At 46.5% G+C, this 25,883-nt stretch overlaps 1 protein-coding gene across 1 annotated transcript in view; it reads left to right on the top strand.

Annotated features, from left to right (window-relative positions):
- MYRF (myelin regulatory factor) overlaps positions 1-25,883 on the top strand; it is a 249,515-nt gene that overhangs the window by 178,750 nt on the left and 44,882 nt on the right. Inside the window, 3 exon segments of the mRNA XM_029582535.1 lie at positions 20,689-20,998; positions 22,175-22,272; positions 22,726-22,849. Of these exon segments, the coding sequence (XP_029438395.1) occupies positions 20,689-20,998; positions 22,175-22,272; positions 22,726-22,849 (532 nt within the window).

A 25,883-nucleotide genomic window follows, 5' to 3' on the forward strand; every position in this document is an offset into this window, starting at 1 on the left:
ATCAGAACATTGCTAAAAGTCAGCCTTGTAGTGCAGAGTTCCAGTAACTCTGTTGGTCTTGGAGAACGTGGGCTTCTGTGCAAGTTCTGCTGCCTTTTATTGGAGTTGCATAAGAAAGATCTTTATTTCAGGAGAGGTCTGTGTGGTCTTGAAAGCTCATCTTCTTCATTAACTCTGGATTCTCTTGGTCCAATAAAAGGAATGACAGCCTACAAAGAATATGGATAAACTGGGTGTTTGTTGCCATCTCTTTAGGTGTGTCTTGCCCATCTTTTATCCTGATCTTTTTCATATAAATCTGGAAATCTCCGCAAACAGGTCTGACAGGGCTGCCATGGAGCCCGTCCTGTGGCGACCAAAGAAGAAGGCAAGACTGCCAGAGAGCCCATCCTGTGGTTGCTGAAGAAACAACCCAGGCTGCCTTGGAGCCCATCCTGCAATGGCTGAAAATGAGGCCCTGGCCTGCCTGTGTGCATGTGTGCGTGAGAGAGAGAGTGCCTTCCTGTCTGCTTACAGATATGTGTATGTGAGAATGCCTGCCTGTGTGTTTGTGTGTGTCAGTGCCTGCATGTGTGCGTGAGAGAGAGAGTGCCTTCCTGTCTGCTTACAGATATGTGTATGTAAGAATGCCTGCCTGTGTGTTTGCGTGTGTGTGAGTGTCAGTGCCTTTGTGTGTGTGTGTGTGTGTGTGTGTGTGTGAGAGAGAGAGAGAGAGAGCGAGAGTGCCTTCCTGTCTTCCTGCATGTGTGTGTGAGTGTCTGCTTGCATATGTGTGGGTAAGTAACTTTCTGCCTGTGTGTATGTGTGTGAGAGAGCGAGAGTGACTTCCTGTCTGCCTGCATGTGTGTGTGAGTGCCTGCTTGTGTATGTGTGGGTAAGTAACTTTCTATGTGTGTGTGTGTGTGAGAGAGAGAGAAAGAGTGCCCTCCTGCTTGTGTCTGTGTGAGTGCATGTGTGTGTGGGTGAATACCTGCTTGCCTGAGTTTGTGTGTGTGTGTGAATGCCTTTGTGAGCATGTGGGGAATGTTTTTAGAGAATGAACTTGTGTGAGTGTGAAAGAGAGAGGATAAAGTTTGTGTGGCCACCCTCCCCCCATCCACAACATTTTCAGGGTGACTGGCCATCAAAAGATCTCAGGTATGGAGAATGGGAGATATTTAAATCTTTACTGGTTTTAATTTTGGGGTGTTTTTCTATTCCATTGGCTGTTCTGAAATATTTATTAATATGGTTTTTCTATTATGAATGATTTATATTTCTTGATTTTGTTTGGTGTTTTTTGAGGAATGGTGGTGGTTACTTTTTCCATTGTTGCATTGCATAATAGTCGGGCTTGTTGCGGTTTCCAGTTGGGCTTTTGTCTGCACGTTTCTGTTGCTATTTTATGGTGGTCCTTTCTTTCTGCTCTGTATTTGGTGAGGGTCTGTCTGAATTCTGCTATCAATTGGCATCTCAAACGGCATCTCAAACACAAACAATTTTGTGTTTCTGTTACTTAGATGCACTAGAATTTTTTTCTATGGTGCGGTGTAGGGGAAAATATCCTGCTTTGGCCCCATTGTGTGTATGCTGTGGAGGTGGTCTGTGAAGTCACTTAGTCCTGACATTTTTATTAGTAATGCTGTGTTTGTTGTTTTCTCTTTTACCCCTTTGTCTGCTTTTCTAGCATCAAGCATTTAATTGGTCTGGGAATAAATAATTATATATAGAATGACATCAACTCTAAAAGTAATGTAAAAAAAATGGCAGTGGGAACATGGGAGAAGCTTGCCACAGAGTTGGGGGCGGAGCTGGGGTATCCCCCCTCCCAAATCACAAAGGCGTTCTGCAGCCCCTGCCCTGTTCCTTCTGTGTTTCAGTAGCTACTGCTGTGTCCCTAAGGTCAAGAGCTCCTCCTTCCCCTTTTCTCCCATTCTGAAGACATTATTCCCTGGAAGAGTCTCAACCCAATCCTTTTATACCGCGTCTGCCTTTGCTGTAGTGGCCTACAAGTCAGCAATTCTCTCCACGATGATGCTCTGCCACTCTCATTAATTACCTTTTGGTCCTACTTTTCTCTTAGTGATTCCATCAGGTATCCCTCCCCCAGCTTTGCTTGCTCTCTTTCTTATTGTATGAATGAAGCCTGCTGATTGGTTCATGCACTGTGTGTTGTTTTGTGACATCATTTGTGATATCACAGCTCCTGAGGACTAATCTGTGGTCTTTGATAAGCTGTCCCTTCTCATTCACACAGGATAATTACCGAGGAGCAGCTGAATAAAAGGTAAAACTAATGACTTAAAAGGGAAATGTTTAATTGGTATGGAGCAAGGATTGCTGGAGCAGAGTACAGGGAGGGAACAGTTTCCGTCTAAAAGGGATCCTGGCATTCATTTGCCACACCCTTTAATGAGAATAGTTGATTGACCATGTCATACTGAAGTGAGTTCTCAGGTTACTGACAATTGTTAGTTTTCTGGTATATGTAAACTTAAGTTGTAAAAAAGACAACGTATTTTTAGGAAATATTTATTTATTCATTAGAATTATTTCATGCTGCATCACCAAAATGCTCCCATTGTATCACACCAACATTGTATAAAATGATAAAAAAAAATATATAGAATCAATTAACATCATCATAACAGAAAAATACGTGTGCATATATTGGATACATTCGTTTATATATTTATTTTCCACTTATAATGAGCCTGCCATGCTAAGCAGATTACAATTAAAGCAAAGAACAAAATATAATCAGTCATTACAAAAAAACACCCAACATGGTACATGGTAACAAACATAAAAAGGGTTGAATTAGCACCAGGGCTGGTTTTGGGCTAACCAACTTCCTGTGAACCCACCCTCCGGAAAAATACCAGCTTCACTTGCACCACCATCTGCAGTCTCTTCAAGAATCTTTCATCCAAAATACAAAGATATCAAAGCCACATATTTCCAGAGCTGATATATTCCAATAAACTGGAAATAAAATGCTTTTTTCCTACCTTTATTGTGGGAACATCTTGTTTTTCTAATCCTATTGGTCCTGGTCTCATTTTGCTGCTTTCATCTTGTCTTTTCCTATCTCCTTTTCCAGGGTCTCCTTCCCATTTTCTTTTTATTCTCCCTGTCTCCTTTACTATTTCCCCTACATCTCTGTCCAGTGCCAGTGCTAGATACCCTAGGCCAGGGGTGGGCAATTCCAGTCCTCGAGGGCCACAAACCTGTCGAGGTTTTAGGATATCCTAATGAATATGCATGACATAGATTTGCATACAACTGAGGCAGAGTGCATGCAAATCTCTCTCATGCATATTTATTAGGGATATCCTGAAAACCAGACTGGTTTGTGGCCCTCGAGGACCGGAATTGCCCACCCCTGCCCTAGGCAAACTTTCATTCTTCTGCTCCCTTCACATCACCATTACACACCTACAGTACCTACAAGCAGTGGTTGTGTTACAGCAACCCCCTCTCATTCCTCTCTCCTCCCTAGACCCTCTCTCTCTTGTCCACCCCTTCAGCCCCACAGAGCCTCTCTCTCTTCCTCTCTCTCAGCCTCAGCAACTCCTTTTTCAGCCCCAAACCACAGTTGCTCCCTCCACAGCAAATCTTCTTTCCCAGCCCTATCCTCGGCAACCTTCACGCTCTCGTCTTCCCCACCCACCCCCCTCAGGTTCAGTAGGGTCCCTCTCTTTTCCCGGCTTCACCTTCCTTTTCCTGTGCCCCTCCGCCAATCTGGTTTGGCTGAGCCCAGCTCGATCCACCAGCAGGAAAGCAGTGCTGGGGCCTGGTGCTTCTAAACATCTCTTCCCATGTGGTTCCAAAAGCTGATCTTTAAACTGAGCCGCTGGGGACAGAGGAGTGCAGATGGCAGGAGGAGGTGTATAAAAGTGCAAGGTACCAGCGCTGCTCTCTGCAGAGGAGTGGGGGGGGGGGGGTGACAGCAGCAGCCCTGTGGAGGGGCTGGGACAGCAGTAACTCTTCGGCCCCCATGGGCAACAGGGAGTGGGAGAGGCAAGGCAGCAACCACAATTCATTCGCTCATGGAGGGAAGGGTGTTCTTCAGCCATATTGGCCCTATGTGGGGGAGAGGGCAGAGACTCGTATGGGTACACTGGGAGGGAATGCTGGTGCCCCGCGTGTATGGCACTCTGTGGGACTGCACAGAGGTTACGCACCCTGAAACCGGGCCTTGACTGGCATCAGTCCTCAAGGCTCCAGCCCTGGCTCCAACAGCCCAAAATGATGCCATAAACACGCAGTGCATGAACCAATTAGATAGCACCAGAGCTGTCATCAGCGTTCATTCGGTGTACAGTAAGGCCATCTGGCAGAGAATAAGCAGACCCGGAGGAGGGATGCCCGATGGAATGATTAATGGAGAAAAAAAGGATCCAAAGATGAGGGGTGGCAGAGCATCTGCCTGGAGGGTCCTTCCTGCGAACTCTCAGTCACGTTAACAGAATTGCTGACCTGGACTCTACAACAGACTTGGCTGGGGTGGCAATCACTGAGTCTTGGTGCAATAGGACTGGGCTGAAACCCTCCCAGGGAACATTGTCTTCAGAATGGAAGGAGCAGCTCCTGACCTTAGCGACACAGCGGTACCTACTGAAACACGGGACAAGCAGGGAGGAGCAGGACACCCTTTTTGTCTCTGTTACCATGTGCCCAGTGTGCCCATGTATTTTTCTGTTTTGTTCTAAGCTGGTTTACTTATTTATTTATTTCTTTACTTATTTTGTTTATCATTGTATCCAACTTCGTTGTGACACAGTGGGAGTGTTTCAATGTGAAAGAATTTTAACCAGTGAATAAATAAAGATTTTGATTTACTCATGGTTTGTTAATTAGAATTTTTCACGTTTTCATGCTTTTGAAAACATTCGGCGGTCCATTTTCAGCGAGCCGATTGGTTGAGCAGTTTTCCGGTCAAAGAAAGCCAGATGGCTTGTTCCGTTTTATTCAGCCGGATAAATGTCCGGCTGAATATACCTGCTTAACGTTATCCGACTACATGTACCTGGATAACTTAAAAACCTAACTGGCCGTGTTTTTAACTTATCCAGCCTTGTGGGGCCAGATAACTTGCTACTTATCCGGATACCTTTAAAAGATACGCAGTTAAATAGCACTGAAAAACGTTATTTATTTATTTATTTATTTATTTATTTATTTAAAACTAACCCAGGACCCTGTGGCCCGATTTTCCTCCCACTCCCATCACCAAATTTTGCACAGGCCATAGCAGCCTTGCACATCCCCTCTTACTCTGAAATGAACCCCCCTTCCACCGCTGGACCTCCCCTCCCCCATCCCCTGGCTGGAATTGAATTGGTGCCTCCAGGCTCTCTCTCCCCCAATCTCCCCCCCCCCCCCACCATCTAAATAAAGTGTCTGCCGCCACCCCCCCCCCCCCCCCCCCAGGACCCTCTCCCCATCCCCCCCAAGCCCTACCAGGAGTGGGGAACGAAGTTACACACTCCCGGTGACATCCAGGGCAGCTTCCAGCGCCAGTCGTAAGGACCCTTTGACAGAGGCCTGTGGGAGGAGGGTCCGGAAGGGGCGAGTCGGGGGAGGGGGCGTGCGGGCGGATACTTTATGTAGATGGGAGGTCGGTGGGAGGTGGGAGGGCCTGTTGGACCAATTCAAATGGGGGGGGGAGGGAAGGTCAGCAGTGTGCAAGGGTTCATTTAATCAATGTAGGAAGAGATGTGCGGTGGGGCGTGCAAGGCCGTCATGGCCTCTGAAATTTGGTGATGGGGAGGTGGAAGGAAATCGGGACACAGGGCCCAGTACTTTCGTGTTTTGTTTTTTTTTTTAACTTTCCCAGTGCGACTTATCCGGATAATAAGCAAGTTATCTGGCCGCACAGCTCTGAAGCAGGCCTAAAGTTATCCGGCTCTCACAGGCAGCTGGTTAAACTTTAAAATCGGCTAAGTTCGCTAGATAATTTGACTCCTCTCCCTAATGCCTCCGGAACACTGCCCTTTTAGCCGGATACGTAATTAACAAGTAAGCAATCCGTTTAGATGGATAATTTAAGTTATCCGTCTAAATGGCTTTTGAATATGGACCTCAATCTTTAACAACGTAATTGTGCATGTAATGGAAAGCTGACTTTAATCAGTGGCCTCAGAACTCACTTCAGTGTGACAGGGTCAGCCAGGAACCCCTGTAGAAGAAAACCATTCCCCTCCCTGTCCTCCAACCCAGCAACCCTCACTCCGTACCAGCCAGACATTCCCATTTTATGTCATTACTTTTACCTTTCATTGTGTTGCTCCTCTGTAATTAGCCTGTGTGAATGGGAAGAGGCAGCTTATCAACCCCGAGCTGGAGTGCTGTGAGCAGTAGTGCCATTCATCGCCTTTCCAACTCGTGCTAATTCAGGATAAGAACAAAACCGAGACAGTGCACTTCTACAAAAGAAAATTTAAAGCAGGAAGAATCCCATACATGGGAACTCTGCTGACATTTTGACAAAGAGGGAGCAGCTACACATGGCTGTCACTTCCTCCACATAGGAACGGCCACGGTGTTTGCCTGGGGCTGTTTCACTCGCCCTGTTCCCTGATGTGTTTGCAGGGCACCATTCATGTTCCTCTGTTCTAGTGACATTTCCGATACCAAAGTCCTCGGGGTGAGAGAGAAAGTCACATGGATTTTATTTTCAGGGTTACAGCAGAGGACGTTTAAACAAAGCACCAGAAATGTAAACAAAAAAAAAAAAAAAGTGATTTTAAAAGATAGCCTTTCAGTAATTTAAAATCTAATTATAACCCTGCTTGCGTGTGTTAATCATACACCCGAAGAGACAAAACAAAGGAGAGAGCAGCACCCTTTTTAATAATCTTAAACTGAATTAATAGAGTTCTGGAACCTGAGCTGAACAAATGAATATCACAGCCCTGGTGAATTTGGTGGCCAGACGCCAGTTCCTGGTAGGCAGATGTCCATGTTAAGAGTACGTTCCTTGTCACTGTCATATCTTAGATATGGTTCAAGGAGTTGGACTGGCTAGTGGGGACTGAATTTCCCTAGGGAGACCCCATCAGGTTCACTTGTTGTAGTATGAGGTGGTTTGGTCTGTTATTGGGCTCAGGCCTCGGAACTCCTCTTTGGCATCTTCTTTCTTTGGCTCTTCTTTGCCAATTGACTCAGTTCGCTGGATGTGCAACCTCCCCATGGAGGAGCCCATGGCATTGGCCCCAGGCCCTAGCTTAGGCCGAGGTCCAGGTGTCTGGACCTGGCATCCAGGCTGGGCCCCAACATGAGGTCTGGATCAGGGCCGAGGCCCAGGCATCGGGACCTAGCTTTGGGTCTGAGTCAGGGCCAAGGCCCCAGGTCAGGAGTGGACCAGGACGCAATGTCAGATTTGGTAAGTATTGGGGGGGGGGGGTCGTTGAAAAGTTTCTGGGCCTGGATCTTTGCTTGTGTCTCTGCCTAGGCCCCAACATCGGGCCAGGGCGTAGACCGAGTCCCCGGCATCATGCTTGGGCATAGCCCGAGGCTCCCTTCATCAGGTTGTAGCCTATGCTTAGCAAGGCTCAGGCTTTGGGCCTAGACCTAGGCCGAGGCACCAGAGTCGCACTCTGGCATAGGCTGGGACCCCTGCTTTGGATCTTGGCCTACTCCCTAGGTGAGGCCCTGGCTTCAGACATAGGTCTAGGCCCAACTGTTGACTTTTTTTTTTTTTTTTTTTTTTTAATAGGTTTTCAGAATGAAATGAAATCCTGACAAAATTTTGTCAGAATTTAATTCGTTCCATTTTGAAAATGATTCAAAATGAAATAGGAAATTTTGTCCCATTTCCTATTTTGCTTCTCCCAAATGCCCATCCCGATTGCTGGATAAATTTAGCCTAGTGGATGTTTGGCATCATTTACACCCTTCTGACAGAAATTATACATTTTATTCTCCCAGTCATAACTCATACAGTAGACCAGATTATTTCCTTTATACTCCAAATTTCCTGGCTCAAAGTGTGGACTGTACTGTCCTTCCTAGTGTTATCTCTGACCTAAGTCTGATAGAGATGGAGTTATCCGCCTGGTTTTACATGGCAATTTAATTTATCCTTAGTTGGGCAGAAGGAATTCCTGGGCTGGTTGCAAGAAGTAGTGTCCGAATTTGGCAGAAGCAGTCCAGTAAATGATTACTGTCCAGTGTTATGTTAGGGAAATCTTTAAAGCTTTCCTCTGGGGTAAGCTTATTAGCTATGCAAGTTATCTCTGAAAGGAGTGAGGCATAAGGATGGTCTAGCTTTTCCCTGACATTAGTAGACTGGAAAAACAGCATAAGCAGGATTGTTCCCCAAAAACGTACAAGAAACTCGAGGCAGTGCATAAAGAGCTACAGGCACTGGAATTAGCTAAAATAGAGAGAGACTTTAAGGTGTTCTCGTATAAAGTTTTACAAGCACAGAGACAAACCGGGTGCATTAATGACTTGAGTGGTAAAACGAAGATAATGTAAGTCACATATTAGCTTGCTCCAAAAGCCAGCAGGTTCCTCTACTGTGGATCCTGGGGAAAAGGAGACCCTTTTCCAGCGATATTTTACCGAGCTTTACTCGGCTTCATCCATGATGGTCTCTGTCCATATTACCGGCTTTCTTGCTCACCTGGAGCTGCCCGCTCTCATAGAAGCGAAACAGGAAGCCTTAGCTGCTCCCATCTCCCTGCAAGGAGTACAGGATGCAGTTTATGTGCTCCAGGGTGGGAAGTACCCGGGCCAGATGGTTATCATATAGATCTTTATAAAAAAAACCCAAACATTATCCACTTCTGGCTCCCTTTCTAGTGTCTTTATATAACCGAGTGGTGAATGTGAGTCATCGCTAGGGGATTTGGGAGATGCCTATATTTCATTAATACATAGGAAAAGAAAGGATACGCTGGAATGTAGTTTGTATAGACTGATCTCACTGTTAGGTAATATTTTCAAATCTGAATTTAAGATGCTGCAGATTCAGATGGAGACTGTCTTGCCCCTCTTAATACATAGAGACCAGATGGATTTTATGAAAGGTACAGTTTCCACATCTAATATCAGGAGATTGTTTAATATATTGAATTTGGCTAAAGGTCTAGGGAGGATGAGTTTGGTGGTCTCTCTGGACATGGAAAAAGGTTTTAATAGGCTTTCTTGGATGTTTTTATTTACGGTGTTGCGCAATGCTAAAATACCAGATCATTACATAACGTGGATACAAGCGATATGTGCGAAGCATTGGATACATTTATTAATTACTAGGATACCATCTTCGTTTGTCACTATTGCGAGGGGCACGAGACAAGGATACCCCTTATCCCCAGTACTGTTTGATTGACCTGACGATCGAACCACTTGCAGCCGCAGTACGCAGAATCCAGAACATTAAAGGTCTGTAATTTGGTAATGCGAGCATAAGCTCTCCTTATATGCAGATGATGTGTTTATTTATCTGACCAACTTACCAAGGCAGAGTCCAGCCTTGTTACAGCTTCTGCAGGAATATGGACGCCAAGCAGCAGAGTATAAAGTTAACGGGGGACAAATCTGAAATTTTCCCTTTGGGTCCCAGGGCCTCCATCCTGCCCTGTTTCTCTGGGTTTAAATTGATGCAGGAAGGGCTCAGATTCTTGGGAGTCTGTGTATCCAAATATTTTAAAGACCTTTGCACAAGCAATTTTGAATGCCTTCTCACAAAGATTAAACAGGACCTGTTAGCTTGGGGGGATCTTCCCATCTCCTGGGCCGGGAGTGTTAATTTATTAAAAATGAATGTTCTTCTAAAATTACTATATTTATTTCAGCATGATCCTTGCAATATCCCTCCCAGATATTTGGTGATTTACCTAAACCAATGTCTCGATTTATATAGCAAAACTGGGCAAGAATACGGCTGAGCCAGCTCTGGCAGCCAAAGCAACAGGATAGATTGGCACACTAGGGGTGTGAATCGTGTGATCGATCGTCTTAACGATCGATTTTGGCTGGGGGGGGGGGAGGGAAATCTTATCGTCGTGTTGTTTTTTTTTTTTAAAAAATCGTTAAAAATCGTAAATCGGGGGAGGGCGGGAAAACCGGCACACCAAAAAAACCCTAAAACCCACCCCGAACCTTTAAAAAAATCCCCCACCCTCCCGAACCCCCCCAAAATGTTTTAAATTACCTGGGGTCCAGTGGGGGGGTCCTGACGCGATCTCCCTCTCTCTGGCCACGACTGTGTTGAGAGAAATGGCACCCGTATGACATAGTGAGGGCAAAGGTAGCGCCGGCACCATTTTGAAGATTGGCAATACGGCCCGCGTGTAGGAGGTCGCTCCCGGACCCCCGCTGGACTTTTGGCAAGTCTTGTGGGGGTCAGGAGGCCCCCCCCAAGCTGGCCAAAAGTCCCTGGGGATCCAGCGGGGGTCCGGGGGCGATCTCCTGGTCGTGTGACGTCGGGAACCAGGAACCAAAATGGCGCCGGCACTACCTTTGCCCTGTCACATGATAAGGGCAAAGGGCCACCGGCACCATTTCTCTCAATGCAGCCGTGGCCAGAGAGAGGGAGATCACGTCGGGACCCCCCCCCCCCACCCCCCACTGGACCCCAGGTAATTTAAAACATTTTGGGGGGGTTCGGGAGGGTGGGGGATTTTTTAAAGGTTCGGGGTGGGTTTTAGGGTTTTTTGGTGTGCCGGTTTTCCCGCACCCTATTTAACGATACAATACAAATGCCCCTGACGATAAATGGGGGCATTTGTATTGTATCGTGCACTCTAACGATTTTGGACGATTTTAAAATTATCTGACGATAATTTTAATCGTTCAAAAACGATTCACATCCCTATGGCACACCCAAATATTAAACTATACTATTGGGCAGCACGTTTATGTTTAAAATCGTGGTTTGGGCACTGTGAAGACTCCTGGCTTTCACTGGAAAAAAATGCAAGTGAATATAGCTGATCTCACAATGTCACTAGCTCCAGCAGTCCGGAAATGAGTAACACGAACAAGCCCCATACTTGTCCAAACTCTAGATGTTTGGAAGCGAGTGCAGAAATGTTTGGGAATGGATAGTGAAGAAATCTCATGGCTGACCCCCATTCATGGTAACTCTTTGCTTTCTGGTTACATGTGTCTGCCAGTCTTCAAAGACCGGAGAGTTAAAGGATTGGTCTGTCTCATAAGATTTTTCGTAGTTTTACCTGGCTCAGTGAGGAATTTGACCTGACTACAGAGATACATGCTCATAATTTGCAGTTGAGAAATGCTCTGGCTGCCAGGTTTGATCTCTCTACTTGTATGCGATCTCCCAATGGCATGGAAACATATCTTGGTGACCCAGATGCTAGAATCAAAGGTATTACTGCTATGCTACAGTCCCATATTTCCACTGAAGGATGGGGAATCCTTCAATGGAAATATGGGACAGTAACTTGACAAACCTTAATACCCAAATCAGCATTCCATTTGTCTATCTGCCTGGATGCTAAAGACTGGAGAATAATCTGGAAGATGGCACAGCATAGTTTGATCTGCCAAAGGAAGGTTGAACTGATGATCAAATTGTTGCATAGGACCTATCGTACGCCTATTTATTACTCAAAACCTTTTCCAGACACGGCTATAGGGAGTAGGAAGTTAAATGCAAATGTGGTGGCATTAGCAGGGGGTGCAGACATTTTGGGCTGGGGTATATTAAGAAATGTGTTTTCCTGTGCATATCACACCTTTGGTAAGATTACTAGGTAGGTGGATAGGGACTGGGATCCCAAGAAAATTTAGAGGGCTTGCGAGCCAGCTTTTGTTCATGACTCGGCTTACTATAGCCACATTTTGGAAGTGCAGTCCCTGTATGGATTATTGGAAGTTAAAGGTGTGTGAGCTGGCCAAGACTGAGCAATTTTGATTTACATTGACATACGAACAGTATTGTAGGAATAATGGCAATACTTGAGAGAGATGCTCCAGAAAGTATGTTAAATATTAAAATTGTATAAAATAATTACTAGGGATGGATATTTGAGAGAAACAAAATAGGAAATTAGACATTTCCTATTTTGTTTCATTTCATTATCAAAGCAAAATGATTGAAAAACAGACAAAATTTTGTTGGTTTTCACATTTTGTTTTGAAATCAAAATTGATCCATAGGGCCTAGGCCCAGGCTCAAAACCGGGGCCTCGTCTATAAAATAGGTTGAGACCCAAAGCAAGGGCCTTGGCCTAGGGCAGAGCGTGATGCCAGGGCCAGGGCCTTGCCTAGGCCTAGGCCATGACCCAACACATGAACTGAGGCCTAAGCCTGAGTGAGATGCCAGGGTCTCAGCTGAGGCCCAGGCCTAACACTGGGGCCTTGACCAAGACCCCATAAATGTAAAAAACTTACATGCTCTGGGGATCCAGCGTCATGACCCGGGCCCAGGACCAAAGACCCAGAGGTCGGTTCCTGAAGCCTGGGCTCCCTTGTATGCCATGGAAAATTACAAATAAAGAATTTTATAAAAAATAATAATAATAATAATCTAGTGCATAAATAAGATTGAGATGTGGTAGCAAAGTGACCAGCTTGAAGACTGTTTTGGGTCATCTTGGTACACCAGTTCATTCCTCCTCAGACTTTTCCTTCTGTTGCTTGCTGGGTTTATACAACTTTCCTCCGGGGTCCCCATGGAAGAATCCCCATCTCCTTTCCCCATGCTCCCAGCTCCAGTTCTGTCCTCTGTTGCCTTCAGTTTCCATGGAGACATTCCTGATGCCATTTGAAAAGGGCAACGGGAAGTCAGAGACTGGCAAAGAGAAGCGAGGAAGAGGAAAGGGATGATAGAGAGAGAGAGAGGGAATGGCATAAAAAGAAAGAGCCAGAGATGGAGCATGAGTGGGGAATAAAGTGAAAGAGAGTGAGATAGACAAGCTGGGGGAGAGATGGACATGCAGACAGCGGACAAATAAGGAGAAAAAAGAAAGAAGTCTTCCCATTCTATGCTGATGGATGGAAACAATCTTTATTCAATAAGGTTCAAGGAGGGAAAATATAACACAACTCTTGTTTTGAATAGTTCTTTCTGATCCTCTAGTTTCTCCCTTTATTTAAATGCTCATTCCTTCTCCTCTTGCCTCTTTCTCTCTCCTCTGGCTTTGCACTTCGCTTCTTCTTCTTCTCCTCTTCTGCTGATCCTGTAGGTGCATCTCTGCCCGCCTCCCTCGCTCGCTTTAGCTGCAGCCTCTCTTCCCAAGCCTCCCACACTATAAGGGCAATTTTCAAGGTCATTTGCCTGAGTAAATTATCCTGTCTAAAAATCTCCCTCCCTCCGTCTGACCAAACGTCCGCAACAGCTTTCACACCTTGCGTACTCTTAGCCGACTTGCGTAAGAGGCATTAGGGTGGGGTGGGAGAAACTATACACGTAGATTTTAATTTCAAATCTACGCACTTTCCCATCAACTTTTTTTTCTTCCACAGAACAAGCAGGTGCCAGGTCCACGGGTATTTAATTCCAGTGTAGAGTTTTCACAATGAAAACTACCTTCCTGGTTCCACTTTGATACAAGGTCTAGGAGTGCAATGTCCCCTTGCACTTTGCAGTCAGGCGGGCAGCAGGCCCCAGTGTCTGTGCCACAGCTCGCAGCTGGAGCCTGGGTTCTAGCTGGGGTCCCAGAAGAATCTGCTAATCTGATTGGCCGGTAGCCACTTGCAGCAGAACCATGGCCCTGCGCGGGAATGAGGCTGCAGAGTCTGCTCTCCAGGTGCGGGCACCTCCACTGACTGCCAGGAAACTCCGCCCCTTCCCTCCTCTTGCTCCTGGAAAACCATTTGTGATGTCATTCGTGATGCAATGGCGGTGCCAAAGGGTGCAGAGCTACTGTTGCTGTGGAATTCATGAGCCTGAGAAAAGGTTTCAAGAGTTGACTATGAATATACATCTGCATATACATGTTCAATATACTGTATATGTGTGTATATACACAAAATAATACGTACACCAATGCTTCTAGCACAATACTCTTTCTAAGATACCAGGGTGGAGCATGTCACAAGATATTATTTACCTTATATTAACTGGTTGGTGGGCTGAATCTCCTTTGTATGTTTTCGTATTCTGGTGCTTGGATGTTTTTATAGGTGCATGGAAAGTACAGGTTGTATAGATAGAAACAGACCGTGATCGGTTTTACTTTTCTATGAATTACATCATGATTAACCTAAGTTGTTAAAGCATTATCTTTTGTTTTATGTTGACTGCTTTTATTGGTTTTCACTGTGTTTATTTGTATCTTGTTTACTGTACGCCACTTTGCAAGCGAAAGGGAAGTGTGCGCAACTGTCGGCCACGTCTGCTGCCAGTTCTTCACCTGCCCTAACAGTAGTTACTTGTCAGAGTTATTAGGAAAGGGGCTTTCATTTGAAATAAAACAGGAAATTTAGTTTAACTGTCCTGTTTTGTTTCATTTCGAAATAAAAATGAACACAATTTTATTTTTGGTTTTCTTCTGTTTTCCAAAGGAGTCACAAGCCCCAGTTCCCCCTCTCCCCCCTCCCCCACCCACTACTTCTCCTACCGAAAAAAAAACAAAATTGCACGAACACCGCAGACCTTTAAAACATTAAAGCCCCCACCTGCCATGGGAGGGGTGAAATATAGCGGTGGGGGCAGGTGTTCTCACAATATTGTGGCCCTCCCTGGGAGAATATTGCCACAACACTTTTTTTTTCTCACTGAAAATAAATAGCGTGGTGAGAAGGCATCAACCGGACCTGGAGCTAGGGGGCGTCCCGATCTCCCACAGACACCGGGGATTCTTTAGATAAGGGGAAGATCTGGGGGCTTCAGGGACCCCTGGTCCACCAAAGAGAGAGGAGGTGCTACTAGAAGCAGGGATTATGGTGAATATTGGGGGGATGGGGGGGCTGCTACTAGGGGGCTTGGATATGGGGTCGGGTACGGAGAGCAAATATGAACCAAGGGGAGGGGTTTAGGAAGGGGCGAGGCATCTCCGTACCACTCTAAAATGTGTTTTAAAATCGTTTTTTTCTGTATGGGCTGCCTTGGCAGGGGTCGTGGGTGGGGGTCTTGGAGCATTGCAGGGGGTATTTGAAGCCTTAGGGCATTGGATGCATGTTAGTGTCCCGGTATTCCCAGGATGAAATAACTACACCTTCTTCAAATGTGATAAAATAATGTGGCTGTTTGGGTTTTTTTAAGCCAGTCGTGGTATTTTATTAACATTGTATTCCCTATGCGTTATCTACTTTGCATGCCTTAGGAAATTTTATGCTTGCAAATGCATGCAAAACAGCTAATTTCAATAGGGATGCATATTTATTAAAAAAAAACTACACAATATCGTTAATACTGTGTGATTTTCTCATGATACGCGTTTATTGTGTGATAAAAAGCATTTCTCTTGTGATAAACACTATTTTATGAATGTTATACTGTGGAAATCAGTCTGAAGAGTAACTTTAAAGAATATTATGAGCTAAATTGGACTAAAGTAGCTTAGTAAATCCACCTGTTAGAATGTAAGTCCTCTGGGGATAGAGAAACACCTCCAGTATCAGAAGGGAATATGTTTATTTCACAGATCTATAATCCGCAATGCGAAAAGCACTAAGGTGGATTACAACCAACATACACAATGCGGATTACAGTTAAGATACACAGTAATAATAAATGCATATAGTGTAAGCATACAACAATCTAATGTAAACATACAACAATCTAATTTAAAACATCTAAGAACCAAAAGTGTTATGCTTTGAAATGTCTGCCATGTAGAAAATAAATAAATATATTTTGTTTGTTTTGTCTGTGGTGGGTGTGAGGGAGTACAGTATGTTTGGAAGTGTATGAGGGATGGATGAGAATGTGTAAGGAGTTTGGGGTGTGCGAGGGAGCAGCATGAGGATGTTTGTGATTTGGAAGTGTTGGGGGTTGTTTTGTAGGCACCGTTTGGTATAATACTTCAGCTATTTTTCCATATTTCTCTCTGCCTGTGTTGCTGAGGAGACCGGATGAAGTCTTACCGAAATCCCTCTTCTCTGAAGTGGGTTTTTTTTTTTTTTGGGGGGGTTTTTTTTAACTTTCCTGGGCTTGGCACTTACCAGCTGAGTATAGAGACTGTTTCTTTCTTGAAGCTGCTCTGGGTCAACTGGAAGGAGTGCCCTTAGCCCATAAAGCTTCTCCTAAATACTTGGGATCCACTGCTGGATCTTCACACTGCAATCCACTCTTCCACTCTTCTTCTATACCGGGCCGGCACCTCCTTTGCTATCTCCGCTGGACATGCACTAGATTGGTGGCTCTTCTCTTCTCCTTTCTGCCGAAGTTTGGTACCAGATTAGTATCTACTACTTCTTCAAAAATCTGCTGGTCCAATAACTGCATCTCCTAGGCCTCCTTTGCAAAACTCCTAACCTCTCACCCAACAGCTCGGCTACTCGCCAAAAGATTAAATTTTAAGACCCACACGCGGGCGCGCACATGGACACGTTTGCCGGGGCGAGGAAATGGACGCGGCGATTTTGTAACATACGCACGTATATTTATAGCACAATGATATAGGTCTCAGCTGGATAACAGCGGTCCTTTTCAGTTGGATAACGAGAATGAAAGAACTAATAAAAGTAAAAACAAACCGAATTTGGGGACAAAATTAAAAATAATAAAAATCTATAAAATCATTAAAAAAGGGGGGCGCACAAGAAGCAAACAATCGCAGGCAGAAAGCCAAACAAACAATCATAAAAATACTGATAAATCCAATTCTTGATTAAGACCATCTGGTTTCACTTCATTCTTTATTCTACATACATTTTATTGTTAAATATTTCTCTACATGTGTTTCATTTTGGTTTATAATAAATTGTTTATCCTTTAGGTTTTCTCATTATTACTCATTGCTATTGCCCTTTTTATTATAAACCAAAACGAAACATATATAGAAAAACATTTAACAAGACAAAATAATGATAACAAATATAAAAATAATATTGTTTATCCTTTTGATTCTCTCTTTATTATTCGTTACTATTGACACGGTCTATTCAATTTTATTTTTAAGGTCTTAGCTAAGTTTCTAGTTTTATTTATGCAATTATTTTATTACATTGTATTTGGATTTTTTGTGCTTTCATAATAAATTATTTTAATTATCTATCAATTCATTTATTTATTCCTTTCATTTTATTTTTTATGTATTTGTTTGTCCTTTATCCCTTCATTTTCGCAGATATACACGGTACTCTCACTCCTTCATGGCATGGAGAGAAGTGCATGATCTATAAAACTAGAACATGCCAACCTACCTAAGGTCATGTGTGATCTTAGCCAGCTCTCTTATGGAATGTTGGAAAGAATGATATATAAGGGATCATAGAAACAGGATGACAGAAAAAACACATCCAGTCTGCCCATCCGTCCAAATAATTTAGCATCACTTCCTTAAAGATCACAGTATTTATCCCATGCTTTCTTGAATTCAGATGGTTTTTGTCTCCACCACTTCCACACATCCACCACTCTCTCTGTAAAGAAATATTTCCTAAGATTGCTCCTTATGAATAGGCCCTTTTAAATAGCCAAGTTTTCAGGTTTTTTTTGTAAAGTTAAGTGATATCTGAGAATGTCAAGTGAAACAAATAAGTCTTCAAAGCTTTATAAATACTTTTGGACAAACTGTCACCTGTAGCTCTATTGGCAGCAAATTCCGGAAGTTGGATATAGCCCGGGAGCAATTCTATCAAAAGGCAAGGTAAAGCGAACGCCTCAGCGTTAAAATCTGGAGCGGCGAAAAGCATCCTCCAGAAATTCTCCTGCGATGGCCACGTCACCTTGCTATAGACATCATACCTAAGTACTCGCAGCTGGATGTGAGGCCCAGTGGTGCCTGAAGAGTGGCGTGGCTGCAGGGCAGCCCAGCCCATCCCATCGCAGCCAGAAGAGTAGGCCCGGCGGGGCCCGAATAGAGGCATGGCCATGGTCAGCAGAATTCTCCAAGGGAGGCCTGAGTGCATGTGTGTGTGTAAGACAGAGACCTGTGTGGTGTAAGTATGAGAGTAAGTAACAGCCTATGTGTGTGTGTGTGTGTGTGTGTGTGTGTGTGTGAGAGTGAAAGTAAGTGAGAGTCCATTTGCATGAGTGCATTAGAGTAAGAGAGAGTCTGTGTTGGTGTGTGAGTGCATGTGTGTGAGCTTGTATGCATTTATGAGTGTGTGTGAGAGAGCCCTTGTGAGTGCATGTGAGAGCCTGTTTGTATATGTGAGTGAGCCTGTATGCATGGCTAAATGCGAGTAAGAAAAAAGATGTGTGCAATAGGGATGTGCATTCGTTTGCAATGAAATAGAAAATAAAGACGATATTTCCTATTTCGGGGGGCTGACGAAATGATAGGAAAACCCATGAAATTTCGTGTGGTTTTCTTATCATTTTTGGGGGGAGAGAGAAAGGGCACATTAAAAAAAAAACCAAACCCACCCCAATCCTTCAAATTCAATTAACTACAATCCCTCCCCACAAAAAAAAAAACTTGCCAAAAGTCCCTGGTGGTCCAGCGGGGGTCCCAGGAGCAATCTCCCACTCTTGGGCCGTTGGCTGCCAGTAATCAAAATGGCGCCAGTGGCCCTTTGCCCTTACCAAGTGTCAGGGGCTACCGCTGCCATTGGTCAGCCCCTGTCACATGGTTTGAGCAATGGATGGCCCACGCCATTTTTTAAGATGGTTGATATGTTTTGAAATATTTTATTGGTTTTTAAGACCTTTATGAAAAATGTTTAGTTTAATTATTGACTAATGTTCTGTTTGACAGCCGTTTTGAAATATTTATTTTTTCTTTTATTATAGTTTTACTATTATGATTGATGTGTTTTATTTCTTGATTTTATTATTGTTTTATGAGCAGTGATGGTGTTTCTGTTGCACTGCATACAAAGTCTTATTTCTTGCAATTTTGAGTTCAGTCTTTGTCTGCACATTTCTATTTATACTTCATGGTATCTTTATTCTAAATTTCATGAGGATCCATTTGTGCTTTGCATGTGTGACTGGGATGAGGTATTCTGCTGGCATGTAATTTCTGTTTATTGATCTATAGCAGCCTAGCTTGTTCTATGTTCCTAATAGGAGGTGTAGTGGTGTTTTAGGACCTGGTGTAATATTTGCAGTGCTGCCTTTTCATAAGTAGGATTGTTACTGTCGGAGTGCTGGCAGTTAGTGCTGTTTTGGTATGGGAGGTTTACTATATTGTAATTGTAATTCAGTTTGTTCATGGCTGTCTGAGGGCCAAGCCCGCATCAGACACATTTTACAATAAGTCTAATACCATATGGGTTCTAAGTGTCTTTAGGCAGGGTTTTCTGGTTGGCACCACAGCAGTGCATATAAAAATGATATTCAGGTTGTTGCGATTATTTTTGCCTCAGAAGACTATGAATGTCCTTTTTTCATGTAAAATCTGTTATTTTTAATTGTGTGTGGTGAGAGCTGGGAGGGAGGAGGTGCAAGACTCTTAAGGCCCACCTAGGGCACCCAACACCCTTGCACTGACCGCTCCCCACCATTCACCTTTGTCCCATTTCTCCAGGGGGAAAATGCTGAAGAAAGGTGAGAGGCAGGGCTGAGGGTGCCGGGGGGGCGTGGCAAAGTTGCCAGCTTCCTAGAAATACTATCACTGACCCTCTGTCTGGGAACTCTGATTGACTGGGTTTATTTTATGCAATATTTTAGCCTTTTAATATTTTAGTGAATGATTGTTTTCAGAGTGTTCTTGTATGTTCTGCCCTATTTACATTTGTAAACCGGTACGATGGTACCAGAACACCGGTATAGAAATTGAATAACATCAATAAATAACTCTGAGCCCTGCCCTCCCCTTTCTGCAGCCTTTCAAATCACCGAAAGGGCCATTTTTCCAAGGGGTCCTCTCCTTCGCCCTCTGGATGATGTGACCCCTGCCATGCCTCAGAAGGCAGGCGGAAGCAGCATCTCACCCCTCGCCTCCTTCAGCAGATTCTCTTGCGCGCCGTCCCTGGCGCGGTCACACGGGTCTGAGAGAGGCGAGCATGGCGGGGGTGACCTAAAGTCCTTTCTTGGATGATCTTCAGGCCCTTGATGGATTATGTATATGTAACGTTGCACTCATCCATGGTCATTTTGTGGACTGGACCGATTCGGCCCCAAGCCATTCTGTAGTAGATTAGATTGTAGCTGGATACAGGTCGTATTGTAAGGAATCCTTCTAGTCCTTCGTGGTTTGGATCTTGAAATCTAAATTCTTTTTTTTTTTCTTTTTTTTTTGTTACTGGTCCGCAGAGGTTGAAGTGGTGCGTGGGAGGAAGATCGTTTTTGAAAAGAGGATTTTGGTTTGGGGGGGGAGGGTGACTGTTGTTGTTCCATGCGTTTCTTATTGGGTAGGGTCAACAACTGATATTTTATTGAAACGCAAAAAAAATAAAGTAAGAAAATAATTGCAAAAGAGTAGCAATGTGCGTAGATCATCTCTGACTTTTTCCTCTCCTTTCCTTTATTTTTTTTTTTTGTTGCTCATCCTTCTTTGCTGCACTGCACTGATATAAAATACACTTTGGGCCAGGTTTTGTGTAAAAAAAAAAACAACAAACTCTAGACTACAATGGCACTAATCCTTTTTTCCTTGCACTTTGACGTTTAAGACATTTATAACCGTTTGCTAATTTTTATTTATTTATTTATTTATTTATTTTAAGATCCTCACCATCTGCGCACTATGACCCCCGAGAACATGTGCCACATGACCCCACCGATCCGGCTGGAGCACCCCCCAGCGCCACCTCCTCCGCCCCCGGTCCATATGCAGGGCCCTCCGCCCCCACCTCACCCGGTACACCAGCAGCACAATCCCCACTACGCCGGCATGCAGCGGGACCTGTACATGAAGTCTGAGTCTCTGATGCCGCCGTACCCGCTGATGGGGGCAGGAATGTCTCCCACGGACCTGCACCACGCTCAGCAGTCTCAGATGCTTCACCAGCTCCTGCAGCAGCAGCACGGAGTGGAGTAAGTGAGGCGTAGGACGGGGGAGGGAGACGGAGAAGAGTGAGGAGAGGAAGCAGGGCGGAGGAGCATAGATGCCGGGAGATGAAGGTAGTGGGGGCAGAGAATGAGAAGAAAGGAGCGATGCGGAGGATGGGGATCAGGGACAAAACGATGGAGGAGAAGGTAGGGAACAAGAGAACGAAAAAAGGAGCGTGGGGAATAGGAGGAGGACGACAGGGGAGGCTGGGAGAGAGTGGAAAGCAGGGCCAGAGTACGGAACCTGGAGGATACGAGAACAGAATGAGCGTAAAGGGGGTGGAGAGGAGCAGAAGATAATGGTGAGCGAGAGAGTGGAGGGAAAGTTAACTGGCATTCCCATTTAATGGAAAGAAGAGGGTGGGGGGGGGGGGAGAGCAAGGATAATGGGGAAATTTGAGAGAGGAGCAAGGAAGGTATCGTGGAAAGGGTGATGGAGAGCGATGGGAAGCGATGGGTGGGGACGGGGGGGAGGGAGAAGATAGAAGAGTGGAAGACCTGGTGGGAGTAGCGACCAAAAGACTGAAGGAATTGGAAAAGGAGAGAAGAGTATGGGGGAGGCCGGGGGAGGGGACTAGGGTGAGGATGGGATAAGGAAGAGAAATGGGGTGCGGATGGTGGGACTGAAAGAGTGGAATGAGGTTAGGATGATGGGACCAGTGAGAATAGGGGGTACAGGAAGAGAGAGAGTAAAGCATAAACGACACTAAATAGCCTAAGAGAACCAATAGGGAACCTACTGGGCCCAGCCCTGTTGTTTTGCCTCCTGTTTCCAAGCAGCCTTCAAGGTTCTTAGTATGGCAAACAACTTAACAAAAGTTGAATAACCTGGACTGACCCATCTGTTTCTAATAACTTGAAGACAGGCGGTCAAACCACCAGCAACTTTCAGGGCTGTGATGTCACCTTTATGGGGCATGGAAGAGCTCGCAGGCTGCACCTGCCTCCAAAGGCCATCTCTCAGCATTGGCCCCGCGTGGCTCTCTGCATCGGGGAACGATACAGTTTTAGCTGACTCCTGCCTGGGGACTCCCCTCCCAGGGCCCTGCTCCGGTACCGTGCAGGGAGCCTGCAATCGGCTCGGCCGCCGGAACGTCCGCAGTCTGTGATGTCTTTTCCCCCCCCCGGGCAATGTGCTGATTCCTGATTGCTCCCCAACAGGCTCCCTGTGCACCCAGCCAAGAAGAGGAAGCATTCAGAGTCGCCCACAAACAGCCTCAATGCCCAGATGCTGAATGGGATGATCAAACAAGAGCCAGGTACGGAAACCAGCACATGCGCCTCCTGACCTCAGAGGTGGCAAGTGATCTCTCCCTCCCTCTGGAGAAGAGAACTGGGGGCCGGGGGTGGGGGGGGGGGGGGGGAAGGCAGGGCAGACGTTGCTCTTTTCTCACGTTTGTGAGAGGATAAGAGAGAGGGCAAGGCAGATGAGCAGATAGACGGGGTGCGCTGCTCTTGTTAAGCGGCAGCGGGAGCACGGCGGAAGAAAGGTTACCAGGAAGTAGACATAGCAAAAGTATCCTCGTGATAAGGAGAGGGCCCACTCTTAGCAGGCTGGGGGATAACCCCGAAGGCGGCAGAAGGACTGCAGCGTGCGGGCGGCGAATGTGCCCCGGTACCAGCAGGAGGTGCTCGCACCAGTTTTGAGGCACAAAACCCTACTCTCCGCGCAGGGTTGGAACTCCCACTGTTGATCCTTTCTCTTCCTGCAGGACTCGCCCAGGATAACGACAGCTTGAACGGTTCCTACCTGGACCCCAATTACCAGTCAATTAAGTGGCAGCCTCACCTGCAGAACAAGTGGGTGTCTCTCTACGACGCCAACTACAAGGAACTGTGAGTAGCCTAGGGCTGGAATATCCTCGGGGAGGGGAAACCCAGGCCCCTGTGCATGCGAGCTCCGGGAGCTGAACGTCTGCACAGGCCCCGGAGCAGAACAGCAAGACGTTCCTTCCCGATAGATTAGGAGGACGTCGTATTCAATAAGCCGCTCAGGTTTATTGTGGGGGCCGGATAATTGCCACTTAATCGGATATCTCCCCCCCCACACACACAGACCACCACCACCATTAATCAAAGACCCTGCTGTTGACAGAGCTCCCTCAAACCCCTCCAGCACGTGAGGAATAGTGTAAATGTTGCAGGCCATCTCTCTCCCTTCCCCTTTCCTCGAGCCCTCCCACCTCCCAGTGCCTTATTTGTGTCCCGTTTCACTCGCAGGCCCCGGAGCGCTGAACAAAGCCGTCCCAGGCACCTCCGCATTCATTTCATCCTAGCGCTGAAAGTAAGCGCAATCCATAGTTAATGTTCGGCCCCGCACTGAAGCCGGGCTAACGTTATCTGGCTGACTTAGCCGACTGTAGCTGAAAAATGGCTGAGTTAGCCGGAAAACGTCAACGTGCCCCGGATCTCCTCTTTTTTTTTTTTTTTTATCCTGCTAAATTATAGCTGGATTATGACTTTCCCTGCTATTATTTCGGTGTATAAAAGGCTGAAAATTCCAAATCTTGCCACCTTGCCCTCCGAGACAGCAGCGGCTATAGCATCATCCCTGCTGTGCGCCTCTGAGGTGCCCCCATCTCTTCCTCTCGTGGGCGCACGTCCATCCGGGCAGAGGTTCATGCCCTGGCAGGCAGGGAAGAAGGTGAGGCACAGCGAAAGCAGAAAAATGGGCTCTGCCCACCAGCCGGCCCGGTTCCTCAGCTCAGCTCTTGCCTCCTGCAGTCTTCTGTGGGTGAGGGATGGACCGTGTCAGCCAGATGGATTCAGCCAATCCCCCCGGGCTACCTCCTCTCCTCGGTAGCTGGTGACATGGACTCCAGTACCCGCCTCAGGCTCCCCCTCTCTTTGGTGGCTGACAGGATGGACTCTGCCAGCCTTTGGAAACGACAAGCGGGGAAAAATATTTTAAAAACGAACAGAAAGCCCAACTGACTGTCCTCCCGTCCCGATTCTGAGTGCGCTGCTTGCCTGATACCCCAAGTGTATGAGCTGGCAAAAGTCTCTCCGAGCTCCATAATCAAAGCCATTTAGATGGATAACTCACAAGCCCATGAGGCCACGGCCTTATTTGTGTCTGTGTATGTTTGTGTGTGTCTCCCTTTGATTGTGGATGGCTGCGATTATATGTAATGTCTGTGTGTGTGTGTGTAGCAGGATTCATGAAAGCCTGGGCTAAGCGCAAATGATCCTTGGTTGCAAAGCTTGAGATCAGGCAAGCTCTGTGACTTTGTAACAGGAAGCAAATTGTGCAGACTGAAAAGGCCTTCTGGCCATTTGTGCTGGTGCCTGTTTACACGTTGGTTTAGGAGCATTGCATGTGCATGTATTTTTATTTCTTTTTGCATATTTTATAGTGCACTACTAAATAGCTTGCTCGCAGTGGATTACAGCTGCAGTACTACAGGAGTGCGGCAGTATCTGCACTATGTGTACGTGCATTGATCCTGACGGGGTGTGCTTCTGCGTGTGCTTCTCTGTCTAGAATTGCCTGCTCTCTGTAAGGTGTTATCTCTTCTGAAAATCCCAATGCCTTGCTGGCAGCCATGAGCACCCAGCAGGAGGGTTTGTTTGTTTAATCCGCACGGCCTGAAACTGGATAAGGTGCTGGACTAAGCCTGCGTGGCCGCAGCCAAGCCATCCGGCGTGCGGGCACTAAAGGAGGGTTTTGGCCTTGCCGGCCCATCATGTGCTCCTCGACGGAGACGCCTTCGCCCCCTGTACCCAGACCCTCGTCAGGCGCGACCTTCCTAAGGACCCCCCCCCCCCTCACTCAATCCCTGCCACCATTGCCTCCCCCCCGCTGACCTTCGCAGCTCAGCGAATATTTCCCCGCCGCAGGCGACACCCGGAGGGCAACTTTCAGGGCCGCCTCCTGCCTGGCTCAGCACGTGAGGGGGGGGTTCGGCCGGGATACAGGGAGGAGGAGAACCGCGCATGCACGTGGGGCTCTGAACAGTCCGCGGGCTAACGTCCCGAGAGAAACCGCCACCTCCTGAAAGCGAGGCACGAGGTGTGGGGGGCTCCTTAAGCGTGGCGTGAAAGCTCCCAGCTCCCTGTTTTGTAACGTTCTTGTTCTGAAGCTCAGGCGTATTTTGGTGACAAGTCGCTGGCAGTAGCAGGATGCCCTGAGCGGGTATCTGCTGTGGGGCAATACAGACAGAGAGCGCTCCTGACACACCCGAAGCACCAGTGCAAAGCCACCAGCGGGACCACTGCCCTCCCCCCACCCCAGGCTCCTGCGGCACTCCCTTTACTCCAGGAAGGTGGCGCTCCCCATGGGCCATAGCGGAGAAGGGGGGAGGCTGCTGAGAGGCCTGCAAGGGCCACGCTCCGTGATTTATTCTGCTGCTGATCTGTTTAAACTTGGCCTAGCACTCTGGTCTTGTGGTTTCAGGGCTCACTGAACCATCTAAAGGGTGAAATCTGTTTCCAACAACAAAGCCATGGCCTGGAACGAGCTGGCTCATTAATCTTCTGCAAAGAGCGGGCTGGACTCTCCTCCCCCCGCCCCCCACCTCTCAGAGCAGAGTGCTGGCAAAACCCTCCCCTCTCCGCAACCTTTCCCGTCCTCATCAATCCTGTCAGGGTACTGGCAGGACCCTCTACTCTCCCTCTTCTGACCCTCCCTGGAAGCAGGCAGACGCCATCCACTAGACACAGCACAGTGCAGTATATTCTACCAAGAAATATGCATGCGCTCTCGCAGCCACACCGTCCACGCATGCACATAGTACCACAGGCTCTCACACACACACACTCTCTCCCCTTGTGCCACACATACACAGTGCCCCACAGTGCCGATGTGGAGTCTGCTTATGGATCGAGGTACAAAGCAAAGGAGGGCTTTCAGAGCAAACATTTCAGTACA

Source organism: Rhinatrema bivittatum, chromosome 17 (assembly GCF_901001135.1).
Source record: "Rhinatrema bivittatum chromosome 17, aRhiBiv1.1, whole genome shotgun sequence".
Taxonomy (NCBI): Eukaryota; Metazoa; Chordata; class Amphibia; order Gymnophiona; family Rhinatrematidae; genus Rhinatrema; species Rhinatrema bivittatum.